Raw genomic sequence first — 21217 nt, 5'->3', positions numbered from 1 at the left:
ATCCACGGAAGAAGCCTGTTGCGCAGGCGAAACGTTTCCGCAATAAAGATTGCAAAGTGATATCTTTATTGAGAAAGTGGTATCTTTGTTCCTTAAAGATAAATACATGAGTAGGTGTGGGTGGGTGTGAGTTGAACCTGACTAGCTTGTGCTACTAGGTCAGATGCCGTGGTATGGTTTGTTTGCAATCGTGTCATTACGATTTCGTGAGTCAGTTAAATGAATGTGACCTGACCTGACTAGGTTACAGCGTTGGCTTAAGCCGCTAGGAGATTTGGACCTGCTTCGCATGGGCCAGTAGGCCTGCTGCTGTGTTCCTTCTTTCTTAAAAATAGAAAAATCTATTCAAATTTGTGCAACTTCTTCAACAGGTTCAATAAATTAAGATATTTAACAGCGCATAAATTATAGCAAGGCTATGTTAAGGTGCTGATAAATTTCCTCGTGCAAAATTAATAATCAGCATAAAAGTCCGTAATTAAATAATGTAATATTTTAAACGGAGTAACGAGGATCGAACCCTTAGTTAGGTGGTCCTGGGAATACCAGCCTTAGTCAACTCCACTACATGGAGTCAAGAGAATTACTCAACCATATTTACTTGGAATTTAATGCCATCGCAGTCATTCCCAGTAAAACTGACTGAAAAACTCTCATGACTCTGTGAAGTAGCTGATCACATGTTTTGAGAGGAATAATGAAGCGGCTGATCACATCTTTCAAGAGAAAGATGTGACCAGACGCTGTGACATTAAAATGGCCGTGTGACATTAAAATGGCCTGTGAATTCTCGACAAACTGCCATTCTCTGTGCCGAGAGGGCAATCTTAGAGCCACCAGACGACCGGTTTGAACCTCGTCACTACATCTGAATTACCATAAAAGCTTTCATAACTTTACACCACTGTTGTCCCTGGAGAAAGTTGACGAATTTTAAGTTGATCTTCTGCCTGCTAAAGTAGTATGAGCCGGGCGTGCGCCTTAAGACATTCCACCATATAAATATTATCGACACTTTCTCACCTGTTGGGCAAAAGTACACAAGTGTAACTAATGTGATATTTTATTGTGGCAACGTTTCGCTCTCCAGGAGCTTTGTCAAGCCGTTGCGGCGAAACGTTGCCACAATAAAATGTCACATTAGCTGCACTTGTGTTCTTTTACCTGAGATATTATCGGTAATTCTACCAACATTATTACCGTGTAAACACACAATGTGGGTTATAGAGCCTATTTTTTATACGAAGACGTTTCGCGCTCCAGGGACTTTGTCAGTAAAGTCCCTGAAGGGCGAAACGTCTTCAAGACAAAATATCGTAACTGGCTGAAGTGGTGTAGTGTCACCGGCAAGGTACAAGGGACTTACGTAAGGTTTGTCAGGAAACAGGACAAGTGTTTCCTGACGAGGGTCGTAGTCATATGATGACCCGCCACGGAAGCTTTTGGTCATCTGACCGAGGCCTTCCGCTGGCTGAAGAAGCCACTTGTGGCGACCCTTTTCGTTCACATTTTGATCAGTGCATACGTGTCTTGTACCTTCAGTACCATAGCTCGCATTGTCTCATATTTACATATCACATTGTATCTCATTTACACATCACATTGTGTCTCATTTACACATCACATTGTGGCTTATTTACACATCACATTGTCTTATTTACACATCACACTATCTCATTTGCATATCCCTCATTTCTCGCATTACAATCCAATACTTAGTTTACAATATCGACATGATTAACACAGAAGAGGATTTCGCTGGTGAAAGATTTTGATCCAATGAACTGAAGCTACCCTTCTCCTTCCTTGGATCAACCCTGATTACAACGCTTCGACATGAGAGAATGTGTACTCACCGTTGTAGAGATAGCCATTAGGGCCGACCCTTAACAGCTTAAGATCATACTGGGTCATGTCTTTCTCACCGAAGCCTTCGATGTCAGTCCCTCCGATAGTCTCCTTGACGATACCGTCCAGCTCAGGGTAAGAGACGGACTTCTTGTTGCGTCGCGCCAGACACAGTATTAGCAGCACCAACACTGCAGAGAAACACCAGAACACAAGACTGTAGATAACTGCCTCAGAGAACCCACAGGTTGATGTTCTAGACACTTGTGCAATAAACCACGGTATGGGTGGGGTTAGAACTCGTGGCAAGTAACTCCAGGCCAGTGCGTAAGGCACTGTAGCGTGGTTTGCTGCAATCGTGTTATTTCGTGACTTGTGCAACACTTGAGTATTTTTACTGTGGAAACGTTCCGCCAACTAGCGGCTTCCTCAGTCGAATATAGAGAAGAATGGATGAAGATCAGAAGAAGTTTAAGGTAATCAGTCCCTGAGCCTGGAGTCCATGTGACCAGTCCATCCATCAGCTATTTTCAAGATTAATAACATTGAGGGACTGATTACCACAAGCTCCTCATCCTCAACCATTCTTCTCTGATAGAACATCTAGGCGAGTACAAATAGGAAGCGCGTCTGTCTGGCGCTCACCAGACGGAGGATCGAGCCTCTAACACGTCTTGCGCTGAATGACTCGCTTGGGTTTAGCGCTTAACATGGATTAATTTAATTAATTTAATTTCTGTATTGGACTGAGGAAACCACTGGGTGGCGAATCGTTTCCACAATAAGGATACCCAAGTGTTGCACAAGACTTTTCAATTAACCTCACAATCGAATAAGGCAACAATTTTTAGCCTTTTTTAGATAAAAAAACCGGGACTTTTAATCAAGTTTAGTTGGGAGAAACGTCATCCAATAAAAGGCCGAGTAAATTGTGATAATAACAGTGAAATAACTCAAACATAAAGAAAAAACTTAAAATACAGAATTTAGTGCAACTGTCCAGTAAAATTTGGATTGTACACTAAAATCTGGACTGTACACTAAAATCTGGACTGTACACTAAAATCTGGACTGTACACTAAAATCTGGACTGTACACTAAAATCTGGACTGTACACTAAAATCTGGACTGTACACTAAAATCTGGACTGTACACTAAAATCTGGACTGTACACTAAAATCTGGACTGTACACTAAAATCTGGACTGTACACTAAAATCTGGACTGTACACTAAAATCTGGACTGTACACTAAAATCTGGACTGTACACTAAAATCTGGACTGTACACTAAAATCTGGACTGTACACTAAAATCTGGACTGTACACTAAAATCTGGACTGTACACTAAAATCTGGACTGCGCACTAAAATCTGGACTGTACACTAAAATCTGGACTTTACACTAAAATCTGGACTGTACACTAAAATCTGGACTGTACACTAAAATCTGGACTGTACACTAAAATCTGGACTGTACACTAAAATTTGGACTGCGCACTAAAATCTGGACTGCGCACTAAAATCTGGACTGTACACTAAAATCTGGACTGTACACTAAAATTTGGACTGTACACTAAAATCTGGACTGTACACTAAAATTTGTACTGTACACTAAAATCTGGACTGTACACTAAAATCTGGACTGTACACTAAAATCTGGACAGTCCTGTATAATGGGGTGAATATCATCCCAACATTCCTGCAATATTTTCCAATTCGTAGTTTTGAGTGACACTTTACGACCAGCGTCAGCAGTTATTCTCTAAATTAATGTCCTGTAACCAGACAATATCTTAATTTTAATAATAAAAAATTCAAATTGATAAAAAAAAAAAGTTTGAAAAACCTCAAAAAAGTGAAAATATTGAAAACTGTCGAGATTTCTCTGTTTCGAGTAAAATATAACAAAGTTGCTTTTAGTGGAACAATATAAGGAGATTTTTTGTATATTTTTTTTGAAGATAAGAAAAGAAATATGGTTCTTGTAACGTAGTTAATTTAATGTAAATTGTGTCTAAATTGTTTTGAGTACATGTTGTTTTTATATTTTTTTTTTGCTGGTCAAAGCTGCATACGTGAGCAGACAGGAAGTGACTGGAATGTGAGAGTCGGTGACTAAATGGTTATAATTATGACCGTAATTTTTAAAGAGGTGGACCGGTAAACCATACCCCCGGCCGGGATTGAACCCGCGGTCATAGAGTCTCAAAACTCCAGCCCGGTAAGCCAATGGAAGGCCTCAGTCAAATGACCAAAAGCTTCAACGGCGGGTCGTCATCTAAGACCACTTGACCTTGAGAGTTGGTCACTGAAGACTGAAGTGTGTCGTGAGAGTTGCAAGTCTAAGATTTATTTCCACATGAGACAGTGTCGGTACAGAGATGTGTGACGGTTGTGCACGCGGAAAGCCCGTGGTTATGCGGAGCATTTTAGACAAGGAAGAAAGAATAATAATTGAAAGGAATCAGCAGCTAGACGAGAAACTACGAACTTTCCATTAAAACCAACAAACGCAGAATAAACCTGTCTTAGGACATGTCACTCTAAGCAGAGCTTCATTATGTCATTACGTGATAAACCGACATGTAGAGTGACTTGTAGTTCACAGTTTTGTAACTATATTTATAATTTATAGTATAGTTCGTAGTTATTTCTGTAAATATATTTAACACCTTGTCTTAACATTCAGTAAGAGAGGTACTCACATATGAGGCACAGGAGACTGACAACTATGATGACGATGGACTCCTTGCCCACGATGACACGAGCAGGTACTGGAGCATCACAGGGCTTGTAGGTGTTCTTGTCGTAGTCGGTGGCGTTGAGGTCGTAGAGGTAGTTATTATGGCGCAACTCTAGCACGCACCCGAAGAAGGGGTCGACCATCGGTGGTACCAGAGTCCAGCCATAAGAACTTGCCAGTTGATCGAAGCTTACCATGGCCGCCACTCCGCCCAGCTGCAAAGGTGCCCCGACGTTCAGCAAGTGACTGGGAGATTTGAGGCCTGCTAAGGGAATGGATTTCCTACATTCGGGTGAGTTGTCACTGGTGGAATTGCCCAAACATTTGAGGACTTGAAATGTGACATCACGATCGTTCCAAGTGATGGAGTAGTCGAACTCTCTGTTGGTGTTCTTCTCGAGTGGGATGGCCATGCTAATGGTCCCCGTTCCCAAGTCCATGTAAACTTGAAGCTCCCAACTTTTCAGAGCCACATATATAAAATCTCTTGGGTAGTCACTCCAAGGCTGAATCACCGTCGGTCCAGAGTAAAGCAGAAGTCCAGTGTCTTCCTTAGTATCGAAAGACATGAACAAAGACGCATTCTGGCAGACCTTCAAAGGCTCATACCAAGCGTAACCCTGCTCGAACCTGGCGCTCTTCAGTTCACAACGCGGACCGTAGTCATTGTCCGGACACTTGCAGGAGAGAGTGTTGTTGGCCTGGATGCACTCCCCGCCGTTGAGACAGAACCCGCTGTAGCACACTGAAGGAGGTGGTTCGAGAGCCCCGCAATCGCAGGTATATTCTTCAGCGATGTCGACTCCGACCATCGTCGTAGTTTTGCTTCCGATGACGAGGGGTGAGGTGATGTTAGGGCGGAGGAACTGCTGGCAGCTAGAGGTGCCACACGGTGCCACTGCCTCGTACAGACAGTCGTTGATATTCACCATCGATATGTCGACGCCTAGAGAGCCGATGAGCTGAGGAGACACACATCACGCTAAACTTCACTTTCTTTTGCAATTATTTTGGTACCACTATCACCATCTGTACTAATTGCGCTATCACCATCTGTACTAATTGCGCTATCACCATCTGTACTAATTGCGCTATCACCATCTGTACTAATTGCGCTATCATCATCTGTACTAATTACGCTATCACCACCACTGGTGTCTTCCATCACTACCACTAGTGACTACTGTCATGCCACCCACACCACTGTCGTACCACTTATACCACTGTCATACCACTCACACCACCGCCATACCACTCACACCACCGTCATACCACTCACTCCACCGCCATACCACTCACAGCACCGTCATACCACTCACACCACCGTCATACCACTCACACCACCGCCATACCACTCACACCACCGCCATACCACTCACACCACCGCCATACCACTCACACCACCGTCATACCACTCACACCACCGCCATACCACTCACACCACCGTCATACCACTCACATTGTCATACCACTCACACCATCATACCACCGCCATACCACTCGCACCACCATCACACCACCGCCATACCACTCACACCACTATCACCATGACCTTACCACTAATAACATCACTCACAACACTTACATCACCACCACTAGCACCACTAACGCCAGCAAACCCACTGACCTGCTGCCTATACATCATCATGACGCCGTTGAGTCTGGCGGCGGTGTAGAAGGGTGAATTGTGACAGTTGTACCGGACCGTAGCGCCTCCCTCTACATCTCTCAGGGTGAAGATGTCCACACTCTCCGTATCGATGTTGTGTATCTTCGCTATCTCCTCCTTCAACCGCTCGTACAGACTACTGCCAGTCATGACCGACTGCAGCACCAGAGCAAAAAGACAAGCTTGAGGTCAGGGTACAAGCACGCTTACATTGATATACGGTGTTTCAAACATATGGACCCAATTTCAAAGCAGTACGGCTTTGAAATTGGGTCCATTATTTTAAAACACCCTGAATTATACTCACTGGTTACTTGGAATGCCTTGGGAATGGGAGACGATCAAGCACCCATTATGGTAATTTTCCATTCCCTCCATAACTTCTGAAGGGATGAGCATAATATGTTGGCAAGTTTCAGTGGACACCATTAGTGCTAAATGAAACAAAAAAAAAAAAACGGTATAGACGAGGCGAGTTGCAGAAGTTAACCGTAAGGATCATCGCGAGAGAGCTAAGTTAATGTACCGTATTTTCTGGCATATAAGGCGCACGATCAAGCATTTGTAAAGTAACGTTAGCAAACAACTGCTAAAGCGTAACCCAGAGCCTACCCTTAATCTTGACCTTGAGCATATAAGGCGCAGGGTGATTTTCCAAGTTTTTTGTGAGGGGGTGGAAAGCGCGCCTTATATGCCGGAAAGTACGGTACGCAGAAATCTGTGTAATTTTACCTGTCATCTACCATGTTCACGGGACACCAGAGAGCTTCTTATGTTCGCCTTGACTTACACCAAATTTCTGTTTTACCCCAAAATTAACATAGCTATAAAGACTGGCAAGTCTTACCCCTTGCTGCTGTAAGATTCCTTGAGCAGTGTATCCTGCCACCTTGAAGGAGCCAGAGTGCATCACCGCCTCCTCCGTCAGGTCCACCACAGAGATGGCCACCTCTCCGATGGCCGTCTCGTTCCGGAACTTGTCAATTACCTGAGTGGAGAATCGAAGATGAAAGGCGACTTGCATTTTGAGAAACAGCAGCTTAAAGATAAACAACGAGATCTCTCAAGGTAAATTACATTAAGCAAATGTCTCCAATGTGATTTCCTAAAGAAATGTCATATTTAATCTCACATTCGTCAACATTGTAGTTTTATTTGAGACGAGTTAAACTATCCTCGTGATTGAGGTCTTTTCGTGGACTCACGAAATCGTAATAACACGATTGGCAAACCACGGAACGGGTGTGGTTTGAAACCGTGGAGATTGGTAAAACTCCAGAACAGTGCGTAAGCCAACTGGGCCAGTGGCTTATGCACCGGCCTGGAGTTTTACTACTCGCTCGCCTTGGGTTCAGACCCCATCCGTTCCGTGGTTTCTCTTCGTTGGACAAAAAATATTTATTTATCTTGGTTCTTAATAAACTTAACCTTCGAGGGACTAAACACCTGCTGGTCTATCGGCTCATTGGGTAGGAGAGGCTCGAGGCTCCCTACTCTGATCTCAGCCCGGTCTCTGACCAAACAGGCTGTCGAGGAAGCATCAACAGATCCTGACACAATCCTTCAGTAACCTGAGATAACAAAGGAACACTTCCAAGCGTACACCAACCTTGACTCTAAGTACATAGTTCCCCTCAGGCGTCCCTTTCTGCATGGTGATGTTCCCGCTGTTTAAGTCGACATCGAAGTAAGTGTCGACTTCTGGAGGAGTCGTCGCGTCGATCTCGAAGGTTTTGTCGCCTACGTCGTAGTCGTCAAGGTCCGTGACGTACACAGTGCCGATCACCATGGACGGGAACTGACCCTGAAGGAGGGGAGTTTACCTGTGACTGAATTCAAGGGTTTACTATCCTCGCAAAGCGTCCTGAAGCCTCTCAAGAATGTTACAATACCGTGGCTAGAACAATTCAGATCTAACGCACAATACCGTGGCTAGAACAATTCAGATCTAACGCACAATACCGTGGCTAGAACAATTCAGATCTAACGCACAATACCGTGGCTAGAACAATTCAGATCTAACGCACAATACCGTGGCTAGAACAATTCAGATCTAACGCACAATACCGTGGCTAGAACAATTCAGATCTAACACACAATACCGTGGCTAGAACAATTCAGATCTAACGCACAATACCGTGGCTAGAACAATTCAGATCTAACACACAATACCGTGGCTAGAACAATTCAGATCTAACGCACAATACCGTGGCTAGAACAATTCAGATCTAACACACAATACCGTGGCTAGAACAATTCAGATCTAACACACAATACCGTGGCTAGAACAATTCAGATCTAACGCACAATACCGTGGCTAGAACAATTCACACCTAACCCACAACACTCTGGTTGAAACAGTTTACATCTAACCCTTGAATTGGAAAAAAGTTTAGACGATGTTTCGGTCTGTCTTGGATCATTATCATCCCACTACATGATAATGTTTCAGAAAGGACCGAAACGTTCAGTTTCGTCTTGAATTTGTAAGTCAGTCGTGAATTATCACAAATAAGAGGAAGGAAAGTAAACGACTTCTTTTGCCATTTAGGTATTGGAGATATAATAAAACTTGTTAAGACTCTCTCTCTCTCTCTCTCTCTCTCTCTCTCTCTCTCTCTCTCTCTCTCTCTCTCTCTCTCTCTCTCTCTCTCTCTCTCTCTCTCTCTCTCTCTTTCTCTCTTTACACAGGGTTTGACAAGGTTAAGGATCCCTAGCTTTATTGACAAGCTATTTACAGGTTAAGGATTCCTAACTTTATTGACAAGCTAAGAGCTGTGTCTCTCTCATATATATAAACTACCTCTCAAATCCACAACGGGATTCGAGCCTGCAAACTCGGCATCAGAGTACACAGTACTTCATCCACACAGCCTGCTTGAGAATTGTTAAGTAACACACACACACACACACACACACACCATCAGATATTAAGATGTAGTCGAGGACACAGAAAACACCCCCAGAAGTAGATGTTACCTGGTAGTTGTAGACTTTGATGGTGCTGAAGCCGTCCGTCATGGGGGAGTCATTCTCGTCACCCACTTCCACTGTCAGGTACCGAGTCCCAGACACTTGCTCCCTGTCGGATGTCCTGAAGGGGATCTGGTACGTCTTCTGCGCCTCCCGGTCTAGCACTTTCAATGTCCGCAGTTCGTATTGCGAAGTGTAGCTGCAGGCGAAGTGGAACATAGATCGTAGCAGGGAAAAATATTCGTAGAAGGGGAATAAAAATCTTGGGATGGGAAAAAAATCGCAGTAGGTGGAAAAAATTCGTAACGGGAAAAAATCGAAGCGGGGAAAAAATCGAAGCGGGGAAAAAAATCGAAGGATGGGGAAAAAAATCATAGCAGGGGGGAAAAATCGTAGTAGAGAAAAAAAATCGTAGCAGGGGAGAATGTAATCATAGCAGAAATAAAACTGATTTGTAGCAGAACCTGAAATTACAGCTTGTAGCACGTGGGAAAAGAAGACTTTTTTTTTTCCTTTCTTTTTGTGATTAAATGTCCTCGTACTCGAAGATGCTGCGAACCTATGCGTTATAATCCTGATGAACCTACACATCTACATTTCACGAAGGCTGTACAGTACTAATTCCTCTCTGAATACTCACTTTGGCGACGCTCTCACACTGAACTTTTGTATAATGTCCGCTGGCGTAGTGCTCTCAAACGAGAGTGTACAGGGACATCCATGTTGTTCCGTGTCCCAGTCACTCAGCATGATGGTTATTGGTTTCAAGGAATCTGGGGAAGCATTCTCCATGATCTTGGTGTAGCTGTTGTCCTGGAGGAAGGAGAAAAGCCAACACATAAACAGAAATACAGAGGTGTGAGTCCTAGGTTAGCTTGTTGTTATACTTAGACTCATCTCTACAGATTCACTCATCGCTACTCACCGGACTCTGGATGTATGGATGATTGTCGTTGATGTCTGCTATGTTGAGGGTTACCGTAGCCGGTTCAGCATCGTGGCCATAGCCACCTTCATCCATGGCCCGAGGGTAGAGGTACATGGTGGCCCTAGTGGCAGCCTCACGGTCCAAACACTGGTCGGTGGAAAGTAAAGAGAGAAGCATGTATTAGCTGCCCAACCTAGACAAACATGAACACAAAATGAATAGACATAACATACAGAGATATGTATACATAATATAACCAAAAATGCCTCCCTAGTATTATCTAACATGCATGAATACACCAACGTACGTACATAACATTCATAAAAATACATAGGCATGTATAATTAGCATGCACATACATATATACATGACATACACAAACATGCATGTATAGCATATACAGACTAACATGTATAGCACACAAAAATACAGACATACCGTAAATGCACACACACACACACACACACACACACACACACACACACACACACACACACACACACACACACAACAATAGCATAAACAACATTCCTTAAAACTAGGCATTCATTCTAATTACACTCACTCCTTTGATGTAGAGAGTTCCCGAATCTTTGCCGATGGTGAAATTGGTGAGTTCGTTCATGGAGAGATAGTAAGTGATATTCTGGTCGTCTTGTGCAGGCAGATCAGGATCTATCGCCGTTACCTGTAGACCAAACAGACAAGGGACCAGCACGTTAGTTAGGGTGTTAGGGATGAATATTGAGAGGCCTTAGAGTTACGATTCCCCGCTCTTGGTCTATATATACCGGTATATATACCGGCCTATACACCTCTCGGTGTATATACCAAAATAAATCCCTCTCGGTGTTTATGAACTGTAAAATGCGCATCTCTCGGTGTATTTCCTATGACCAAGTCTGTAACTTGAACGGAAAAATCAAGTTGTGAACATACCTGACCGAAGTTAGTGTCACAGTCAGTGTTCTCGGTGACAGTGTAGTTATACTTGTCTGGGACGAAGATGGGCTGTTGGTCGTTGATATTGGTGACATTGATGGTGATAAAGACTTCAGCCATCTCATTGGCACCATCACTCAGGCGCACCAACATGGTGAACTAGCCAGGGAAACAGAAAACAAGGGGGGCACGTGAGATTTTTTTTTTCTGATAGATATTAAGACAAAAGTTTGTTAATCGAGGCAACAACTGATTAATATATAATTTATTTTCAAAGGGGATATTACACTCGTAATGAGGCAGTTATGTAATATTTAGTACTATGTAGATTTATTACATCTTAAGGGATAATGTTGTGTACACAGAGATGTATGTCTCTCTCAGTGTATATAGGCTGTAAGGTTACTTTAAGGCCAATTTAAGGGAATCTTTGATTGGTGGTGCGCATGCTACTTGCAGCCTTATTGACTCCGGTGTAATAGAACAGGTACTGAGCCCGAAAAAAACAACCCTAAAAATCTGAGGAAAGCGATAATTTGCTTTTCAATCTTTCAGGGAAATATAAATATTACATCTGATGATGTGGCCGATAAGCCAGCGAAAGACATTAGCTAAATGACTAAAAAACTCCACGAAGCAGATCACCACGATACTAAGACCAGAGTTAGAGGAGTCTTCCCTATCATCCCTGGTCAATAAAACACCACCAGACGTGCCATATGGATGAACCCAAGAGTACATACGGTTCTGTCTTGGACGGGCTTGTCGTAGTCCAGTTCCTTGTTGATTAGAACCTCACCAGTCGCCGAGTCGATCCGGAACTTTTGTTCTTCGTTTCCCCTGACGATCTGGAAGTCGTTGTGATTCACTGCAGGAGACAGTGAAGTCACGTCACTAAGACGTTCACCAAGAAGGAATATCAAGAGGCTTTTAAAGATCAAAAAGGCATAATAGTGTGACTGGAATAATATATAAATGGCCCAAGTCGTTATAAGCTTCTCTCTCCGATATCCGGGTTATTTAAATTCTAGGGGATTAAGATCGTGTTTTGAATGATAGAATTAAGACTAAAATCTTAGATACAGGCGTTTAATTTAGAGGTTTCAAGAAGAGAATTCGACTCTTGTTCGAGATTAATAGTTACCACACACACACACACACACACACACACACACACACACACACACACACACACACACACATACACACCCACCCACACAAGACCCAGTGCAGTTGACAAATGGTAACTAAAACACACACAATAACTTGTACTCACCAATATCAGGGTCGATAACAACCAGCTTGATGCCTGTGTTTTTGCCAGGTACTCTGTTCTCTGGCACCTGTACTGAGTACACGCCTTTCTCCAGGTCAAACTTGGGAGGTACGTCGTTGATGTCCTGCACCGTGATCCAGTATAAGGTCATACGTTCGTGTTCTGTCGCGGTGCATACACGGAGGATTAGTTTGTATTTATGTGGGGCGTGATATTCGGCTCCTGTCAAGGTCCACACACTGAGGGACAGTCTGCTCACGTGTGGGACAGGAGCTGTCGCTTTTTACTATATGTGTAGATGTGGAGTTGAGGGAGGCTAAGGCGTAGAATAAGGCATGCTGGTGGATGTAGTTGGAGAGTATAGGGGATGTTAGCTGGTTTTGGTAAAGGATGAAGTACGTATATTGTGGATGTGTGATGGAGAATGACAGGAATGTTGTGGTAAGTCGTAGATGGATGATTTTGGATGCTGTGACTTGCAGTGTGGGAAGGACAGAAGAGGCTATGGATTTTTCTGTGGGAAAATATAGAAGCCGTTGTACATTTTTTTAAATATGCAGTGACATCTGGAGGAAAGATCTCATCATCTATAACTATGCATCAATAACTAGCCACTTCCTCTGTAACAAAGCTTTCCTTCTGAAACTAACCAAATCCCTCTCCACACCAACACCAATCAGATGTGGAACCACATCTGACCCCTCGCCTTGACCTCTAATTCCCCTCCCCCTCCCCCACCATGACCTCTGACCATCCTGACCTTGACTTCTGATGCCTCACCTTGTACTCCATCAGTGACCTGTATAGGAATGCGGTACCGGGGATTGTTCTCTCTATCCAAGCTTTTCAACGTCCACAGTTCTCCATTAGGCTTCAACGTAAACTTGTCCAAGACATCAGGAGTCACCGACTTATAGAAGGAGTAGCTGAGCTTTTGAAGATAATAAGATATAACAGGTCAAAGGTCATCTATATGATTAAGACCGTGTCAGGAGACACTTCTCCTGTCTCCTGACAAATAAAACAACAGGAAGCTAATGAAGAATGAAAATGCATAATACAGTGACTGGAATAATGTACAATTAACCCGCACATACCCGGAGAGGATTTCGGGGGTCAACGCCCCCGTGACCCGGTGTGTGATCAGGCCTCGTGATGACGTTTCGGTTCGACTTGGACCATGTAGCTAGTTAATCGTCCAAGTCGGACCGAAACGTCGTCATAGGTTCCTTCTAATGCGCGGGTTATTTATGTACAGTGAACACGCTAGTGAAGACGAAGAGAGACAGAGATACAGACGGGGAAAAAATAGAAATAAAGAGAAGTGAGAAGAGGAATAGGAATAGGCAGAAAGACGAAGAAACAGAAAGAAATAAGCAGAAGTAGAGGGAAGGAAATAATTACTTTAGCAATAACGTTGTAAACATTCTGAAAAACGTTTTCACCTAACACAAAGTGAATTATCATGATAATTCGTATACTAAGGGCTGTTGCACAATAATAATAACCGTGTTACAATAATAACAAAAACGGTTATAACAAAAGTAATAGTAATTGCCAATAATAATAATAATAATAATAATAATAATAATAATAATAATAATAATAATAATAATATTATTATTATTATTATTATTATTATTATTATTATTATTATTATTATTATTATTATTTTGTCGTTAGTATTAACTAACGGCATGAATATCTAAGCCAATGAATAAGACGAACAATCAATGATAGAGTGGGTAATGGAGAATGATTAAGAGTGCAGGAATTACCTGGTTTATAAATTAGACACATGTGCAACTCTTGGGTATCTTTATTGAGGAAACGTTTCGCCACACAGTGGCTTCATCAGTCCATACGTAGGAGAAACTTGAAGAACAGGAGGAGAATGAGGTAATCAGTCCCTCAACCTTGAGTCGATGTGTTCAGTCCATCAATCTTGAATTCTTGTTGCACATGTGTCTAATTTATCAACATGTCGGTTCTCTGAACCATTCATCTACATACCTGGTTTAGAAAGACACGTAAGCAAACACTATAACATATTTATTAGAAAACGTTTCGGTCCTGGGACCTTGATCACTTCTAACCTAAGAAGTGATCAAGGTCCCAGGACCGAAACGTTTTCTAATAAATATGTTATAGTGTTTGCTTACGTGTCTTTCTAAACCAACTTGTCGGTATTTATTACCAAGATTTATACCAGGTAATTACCTGCACTCTTAATGGCGAATGAGTGAATGCTTCACTAGGAGCCCCTCACCTGTCTGAACTGTTCCGAAGCGTCTTTGTCTATAGCCTTGATGGTGGTGATGAGAGAAGAGGGAGAGTTCTCCACGATGGCGCCATTGAAGGGTTGTAACAAGGGGGCATTGTCATTCACATCTTCGATTTCTACGGGTATCTGGACGTCTACTCGGGCATTCTGCTCGTTCTATGGGTATTACAAATCTTTATGAAGATGAGTAGATTGCATGCAATGTTTCAAGATGATAATTGGTTATCTTGAAATATTGTCTAACTACGGCACTCTGAGAGACAAAAATCAATACAGGTAAATTATTACGGCTAAATTATTACAGATCAATTATCACAGGACTAGGTTAAGGCATTGGCTTAAGCCGGTGGGAGAATTGGACCTACCTCGCATGGGCCAGTAGGCCTGTTGCAGTGTTCCTTCTTATGTTCTTATAACGGGGATATTGAATAGTATATTGTATCCTTAAGAGGAATGGTAAAAGTACCGTACTAGCTACGATGTGTAAATATACTAGAGTGTTGATCTTTGGACAAAGATATTCATGCGCAGTCGAGGATGTCTATTGAGACGACGTTTGGCCACGAGCGGCTTAGTCTCTGTCTCTGACAGAGAAACAGTGGTCTCTAACAGGACAGAAGCAGCAGCTCCCAGCGAAGCGTGTCCTCAATAAGTGTGCACATGCGTTCTCAGTGTCTTGGAGTGTTCATAAATATCTTTGTCCACATACTGCCAGCATCACCAGACCTACTCTCAAGCTATCCAGGTGTCATGCGGGGGAAGTACTCACCACAACTTGTACTCACCACCACTTGTACTCACCACAACTTGTAGAATAAGCTTGTAGTTAGTAATGGACTCGTAGTCAAGACTCCTCATAGCTATATAGATGACCACTCCCCGGCTGTCACTTTGACACTTGGGATCATTAACCTCCAGGTTCCTGCAGAAGGAAACACAATTGTTTGGTCATGAGTGCAGGATAAAGCGTAAAGTAACATCTGTTTTTTCTTTCGTAATAAGCATATGGTGTTTCACAGGGCAGAGGTGTAAGTGGGGAGAGATGACCTACCTGATGGCAAAGGTTCCGTCAGAGTTGGTATCCTTAGTGTTACCGTTAAGCAGTGTGAAGTACACCTCTGGTTTACCGGGGATGTTCGACCTGGTAATCACAGAGACGGAAATCAGCATTAGGAAGCAGGCTTATGCAGTATCGGAAGGTATTAAACAGATGAGAGAGAGAGAGAGAGAAAGAGATGCTTACGTGGCGCAGACGATGACCACATCGGTGTCCTCAGTGTTCTCCTTCACTTTAGGTGTGCTTGGTTCTTGATAAACAATGGTTGGAGGCAGGTTTCCTGACGATACAACGTGGATATCAACCCCGACTCTACTGCTCAGCGGAGGCACCCCCTTGTCTGTCGCTACGGCCTCCATGGAAAATGTCTTCTCCCCAGCCTAGTCAAAACCATACCAAATGAAGAAAAATAAAACAGTTATCTGTTAAATGTCTTTTATATGATAAATAATTATGAAAACCGACAAGTTGAAGAATTGAGACACTTATGCAACATATGGGAATAATTATTGAAGAAACATTTCGCCACACATTGGATTCATCAGTCCAAAACAAAGAAGGAAGTTTGTAGATGAATGGTTCAGAGAACCGACATGTTGATAAATTAGACACATGTGCAACTCTTGGGTATCTTTATTGAGGAAACGTTTTGCCACACAGTGGCTTCATCAGTCTATACAAAGGAGAATCTTGAAGAACAGGAGGAGAATGAGGTAATCAGTCCCTCAATCCTGAGTCGATGTGGTCAGTCCATCAATCTTGAATAGAATACGGCATACGTGCAGAGAAGGAGCTTATAAACCGTTGGTAGGAGAGGTGCAGCAGTCATAGGCAAACCTGTCAGACACTGCAACTTCTTGGGATCTTAATACTTGGGAATTCTTCGCTTGCCTAATTCTTGGGCACGACCTACTTCCACATTGAACAAATGTGACACCGCCTATGACTGCTGCACCTCTCCTGCCATACGGTTTATAAGCTCTTTCTCTGCACGTATGCCGTATTCTATTCAAGATTGATGGACTGACCACATCGACTCAAGGTTGAGGGACTGATTACCTCATTCTCCTCCTGTTCTTCAAGATTCTCCTTTGTATAGACTGATGAAGCCACTGTGTGGCGAAACGTTTCCTCAATAAAGATACCCAAGAGTTGCACATGTGTCTAATTTATCATCAAAGAAGGAAGGACTGCATAAGTGTCTAAGTGTCTTTTGTTTGGGGACGATTCTCTTCCCAACGGTCTTGTTTTAGATCAGAACTCGGAGGTTGGAAAAGAAATATTACAGGGCTAAGAATTAATAAGAAGCACAGAAAATGTACATATTAAATATTAGGAGAAGTTTGCAAGATTTATCTATCATCTTACGTGTTCATGAGAAAGAAAAGTTGGGCAATACAGTCAGGGGAAAATTTTTTACAAGTTTCTGTTTTACACTCATCTGACCGGATGGTACTGCCTCCCTGGATGCTTGTTGTCTGTGGAGCTACTGTTGTTTTAACGGAAAGTTGCAAAGGTTGGTAGACGAATTTGGAAGGGTATGCAAAAGTAAGTTAGGTTTGGTAAGGTTCGTCAGGAAAGAGGACAAGTGGATATAAATGGTATAAAATACCAACACAATGGAAATATAAACACATATGCAGTATAATGTGATCCTTTATTGACTACGTTTCACCCACACAGTGGGCTTTTTCAAGTCACAAACAGATCTGTTTGTGACTTGAAAAAGCCCACTGTGTGGGTGAAACGTAGTCAATAAAGGATCACATTATACTGCATATGTGTTTATATTTCCAAAGAGGACAAGTGTTTCCTGATGCAGGTTTGGATGATGTCCCGCCGTTGGAGCTTTTAGTCATCTGACAGAGGCCTTCTACTGGCTTGCCGGTTCACCCCTTTAAAAGTTATGATTAGTTATAACCAATTTTTATGCAAAAGTAAGAAATTAAAAGTGAACATAGAGAAGAGCAAGGTGATGAGAGTAACAAAAAAATCTAAGCAATGAAAGACTATATATCAGACTGGTGTGAGGGAATGTGGAGAAAGTAAATGTGTTTACAATTTGGGAGTGGATTTATCGGCAGATGGGTTTATCAAAGATAAGATAAACCATAAAACTGAGGAGGGAGACAGTTTTCCTATTCTCGTATTTGTAAAAGGGCGGAGGACGGGTTCTTGAGATGGTCTGGACGTTTAGAGAGGATGGAGGAAAATGGGAATACTAGGAGGGCATATAAATTTGGGGTGGAGGGTGACAAGGGAAGGGGCAAAGGTTTTGAGTGCTAGAAGCTTGAACATCCAACAGACTTGTATGAGCGTGTTCGAAGTGAGTAGAGGCAAGCGGTGTGCTGACGTGCTGTTGGAGTGTAAGCAAATAATGTGTAGGAAAACCAATTAGCCGGAGTTAAGTCCTGGAGGAAAGAAGTGCAGTACCTGTACTCTGAAGGAGGGATGGCGATGTTACAGTTCGGAGGCTCATCTTGAGCTGTGACGTCGGTACGCTTGTGGTAAGATAGTGACTGAAGGAATAATGTGGTGAAAGTGTTTCTTGTAATAGAGGCCTGAGCTTGCTACCATCTGCAGCTCATAAGACTGTCATCCCCACGAGCCCGTTTGAGGCGGGGGTAGATGGCAGACCAGAGGCCTAGCTTCTCCCTATGAGCCCCGTGAGGGCGGGGAATGTGGCTAGGCCTGGGGACACTTGGTCCCAAAGATGAGGAGGAACTTTTACCTCCTCCCATGGGAGACTTAAGTCTCGAGACACTCCCCAGATAGGGAGCCAAGGCCGGGTCACCACTACTTGGAAAAGACCCGGGCCGGGAGAATACCGGTGAAAAAAAAAAAGTGTTTCTTGTTTCTAAGGGTCACCCTGCCTCAGTTAACCCGTAATATATATATATATATATATATATATATATATATATATATATATATATATATATATATATATATATATATATATATATATATATATATAATATATATATATATATATATATATATATATATATATATATATATATATATATATATATATATATATATATATATATATATATATATATATATATATATATATATATAATTACATAAAGAGAATAGGGGGGAAAAAAAGAGCCCGTTGGAGTATTGTCCTAAAAGAATTACCGAGACAACTGCTGCAGGATACGACCACAGTGTTGTTGGGAAAACTTTTGCATCAAAATTTTTCCAGAAGAGTTTGGAATGATATTTTAGATCACATTCCCGCAGTGACAACAAGTTTAGAATTCTGACTCAAAGAATATTTTATAAGATTTATTATGCAAATTGAATTGTCATATATTTCCTCGACAACTTTACCAAAAAAAATCAAGTATAAAAACTTCGCGTTTGTATTTTTTTTGCAGTCTATGAGACATAAAAACACCAGCACATTATTTTTATCTGATATTCTTTTTGATTAATGGCTAATTTTACCGAGATTTTTTTTTATTTCATTGAACAGAAAAAAAAACGTGCCAGTACGCACTACCGGAATATTAATTCAAATATTTCTGTGGTTGGCAAAAGTGGGTTGCAAAAGTTTGGGTTACACAGCCGGCTTTAGCGAACCGGTTTCCCTCCCCTTTTTTTTTCTTAATTCTGACTACCACCACTGCACGTATTTTATTCCCCTCGATATGCTATATTCTCTCGATCCAAGGATTTTGAGCTGCCTACTCCTTACATTATCTTGAAATTTCTGTCTGTCACGACTGTGCTTGAATGCTGGTGAAGAGCTCATGATCCAGGGAGTTAGAGCTGATCAGACTGAATTACCTTCCATTCCCCAGGCGCTATGTGACCCCTGCTGGTCACAGGAACATAATTATAACAATAAAACGTAATACCTTTGAAGAGTTTCGAGAGTTTCACTACTCTCGGAGCCCGGCCATGGGTCAGGCTCGTAATAATAATAATTCCTTATCATAGTAGAATAAATAACAAAATAGTTATAACATCATTTCATTATTGGAGAGGCGATAACCAACAGCCTGGCTTATCAAAACAAGGTGGGATTAGCAGACGTAAGGTCGAGCCTCCACCGAGAAATGTTAAACGATGTTACGATCCATCCTGGACATTAATCAAGTCGTGATTTGATAATTCACAAGAGTAACACGTAACACGTCTTGCAAAATCAGCGGCTTACCATGCTATCGTCGAGGGGTTTGACCAAGGAGATGAAGCCAGTGGCTTACCATGCTATCGTCGAGGGCTTTGACCAAGGAGATTATACCAGTGTCTTACCATGCTATCGTCGAGGGCTTTGACCAAGGAGATTATACCAGTGTCTTACCATGCTATCGTCGAGGGCTTTGACCAAGGAGATGAAGCCAGTGGCTTACCATGCTATCGTCGAGGGCTTTGACCAAGGAGATTATGCCAGTGTCTTACCATGCTATCGTCGAGGGCTTTGACCAAGGAGATGAAGCCAGTGGCTTACCATGCTATCGTCGAGGGCTTTGACCAAGGAGATTATGCCAGTGTCTTACCATGCTATCGTCGAGGGCTTTGACCAAGGAGATGAAGCCAGTGGCTTACCATGCTATCGTCGAGGGCTTTGACCAAGGAGATTATGCCAGTGTCTTACCATGCTATCGTCGAGGGCTTTGACCAAGGAGATGAAGCCAGTGGCTTACCATGCTATCGTCGAGGGCTTTGACCAAGGAGATGATACCGGTAGTCTCACTGATGTTAAAGTAAGACAGGTCGCTGGGTATTCCTTCTAAGGAGTACACTATCTCGGCGTTTAACAAGGCGTCCATGTCCGTGGCCGTAACTCTAAGCAAGTACGTGGATGGGTTGTGGTCCGTGGCGACGTTTTGCTCGTACACCTGTTCGTGTTATTGAAGAAAAGTTATATGGTGAGCGTGTGGAAAAAACCTGTATGTCTTACAAAAAAATTTCCAGTGAAGAAGTTACAATTCCTGACTAAAATAAGACCCAATTTAACCTGAAATTTGAGAGGAAATTTCCATTGACGTTTCGGCTCCGTCCAGAACCGAAACGCCAACTTGAAACTGACTAATGGTCCTGCATGAGACGAAACATCATCCAAAGGTTCGACTAGTTAGTGAATACTCCCAGTTCCTCACTGCTTATTAGTGAAGAAAGATGGAAATCATGTGTGACAGCCAGGAGAAGTGATCATTCACGAGTCTAATGTTTTGATATCAACTTAACCTGACATCTAATCAAGTTTGTGGCTATTGAATGGAAGCAAATTTAGCTTTAACAACCACTGTGAGAAAATGGTGAAATTCCAAGCTCTTTCGGTGCTTCTCACATTATTATATTTCCTTGATAAAGTGAGAAGTCGCGAAAGCGCTTGGAATTTCACTATTCTTCCACAGTGGTTGTTTTATATATTCTGATATCACCTGTTTATGTGATTTTATTGCATATATACACACACACACACACACACATATATATATATATATATATATATATATATATATATATATATATAT

At 42.3% G+C, this 21217-nt stretch overlaps 1 protein-coding gene across 3 annotated transcripts in view; it reads right to left on the bottom strand.

Annotated features, from left to right (window-relative positions):
• Positions 1 to 21217, bottom strand: part of LOC128702307 (DE-cadherin-like) — a 236108-nt gene that overhangs the window by 28710 nt on the left and 186181 nt on the right. For all 3 annotated transcript variants that reach the window (XM_070102089.1, XM_070102088.1, XM_070102090.1), the window contains 18 exons: positions 20384 to 20578; positions 15906 to 16099; positions 15714 to 15803; positions 15464 to 15584; positions 14648 to 14818; positions 13159 to 13309; positions 12379 to 12540; positions 11846 to 11970; positions 11100 to 11261; positions 10726 to 10848; positions 10158 to 10307; positions 9873 to 10045; positions 9239 to 9431; positions 7869 to 8063; positions 7107 to 7247; positions 6218 to 6415; positions 4553 to 5552; positions 1857 to 2039 (listed from right to left, as the gene is read on the bottom strand). In XM_070102089.1, coding sequence (XP_069958190.1) covers positions 1857 to 2039; positions 4553 to 5552; positions 6218 to 6415; positions 7107 to 7247; positions 7869 to 8063; positions 9239 to 9431; positions 9873 to 10045; positions 10158 to 10307; positions 10726 to 10848; positions 11100 to 11261; positions 11846 to 11970; positions 12379 to 12540; positions 13159 to 13309; positions 14648 to 14818; positions 15464 to 15584; positions 15714 to 15803; positions 15906 to 16099; positions 20384 to 20578 — 3727 coding nt within the window. The remainder of the gene's footprint in view (positions 1 to 1856; positions 2040 to 4552; positions 5553 to 6217; positions 6416 to 7106; positions 7248 to 7868; positions 8064 to 9238; positions 9432 to 9872; positions 10046 to 10157; positions 10308 to 10725; positions 10849 to 11099; positions 11262 to 11845; positions 11971 to 12378; positions 12541 to 13158; positions 13310 to 14647; positions 14819 to 15463; positions 15585 to 15713; positions 15804 to 15905; positions 16100 to 20383; positions 20579 to 21217) is intronic.

The sequence above is a fragment of the Cherax quadricarinatus genome, chromosome 80 (assembly GCF_038502225.1).
Source record: "Cherax quadricarinatus isolate ZL_2023a chromosome 80, ASM3850222v1, whole genome shotgun sequence".
In the NCBI taxonomy this organism is placed as follows: Eukaryota; Metazoa; Arthropoda; class Malacostraca; order Decapoda; family Parastacidae; genus Cherax; species Cherax quadricarinatus.
The sequence above is the reverse complement of the archived record's forward strand: the minus strand, read 5'-3'. Positions and strand labels throughout refer to the sequence as shown.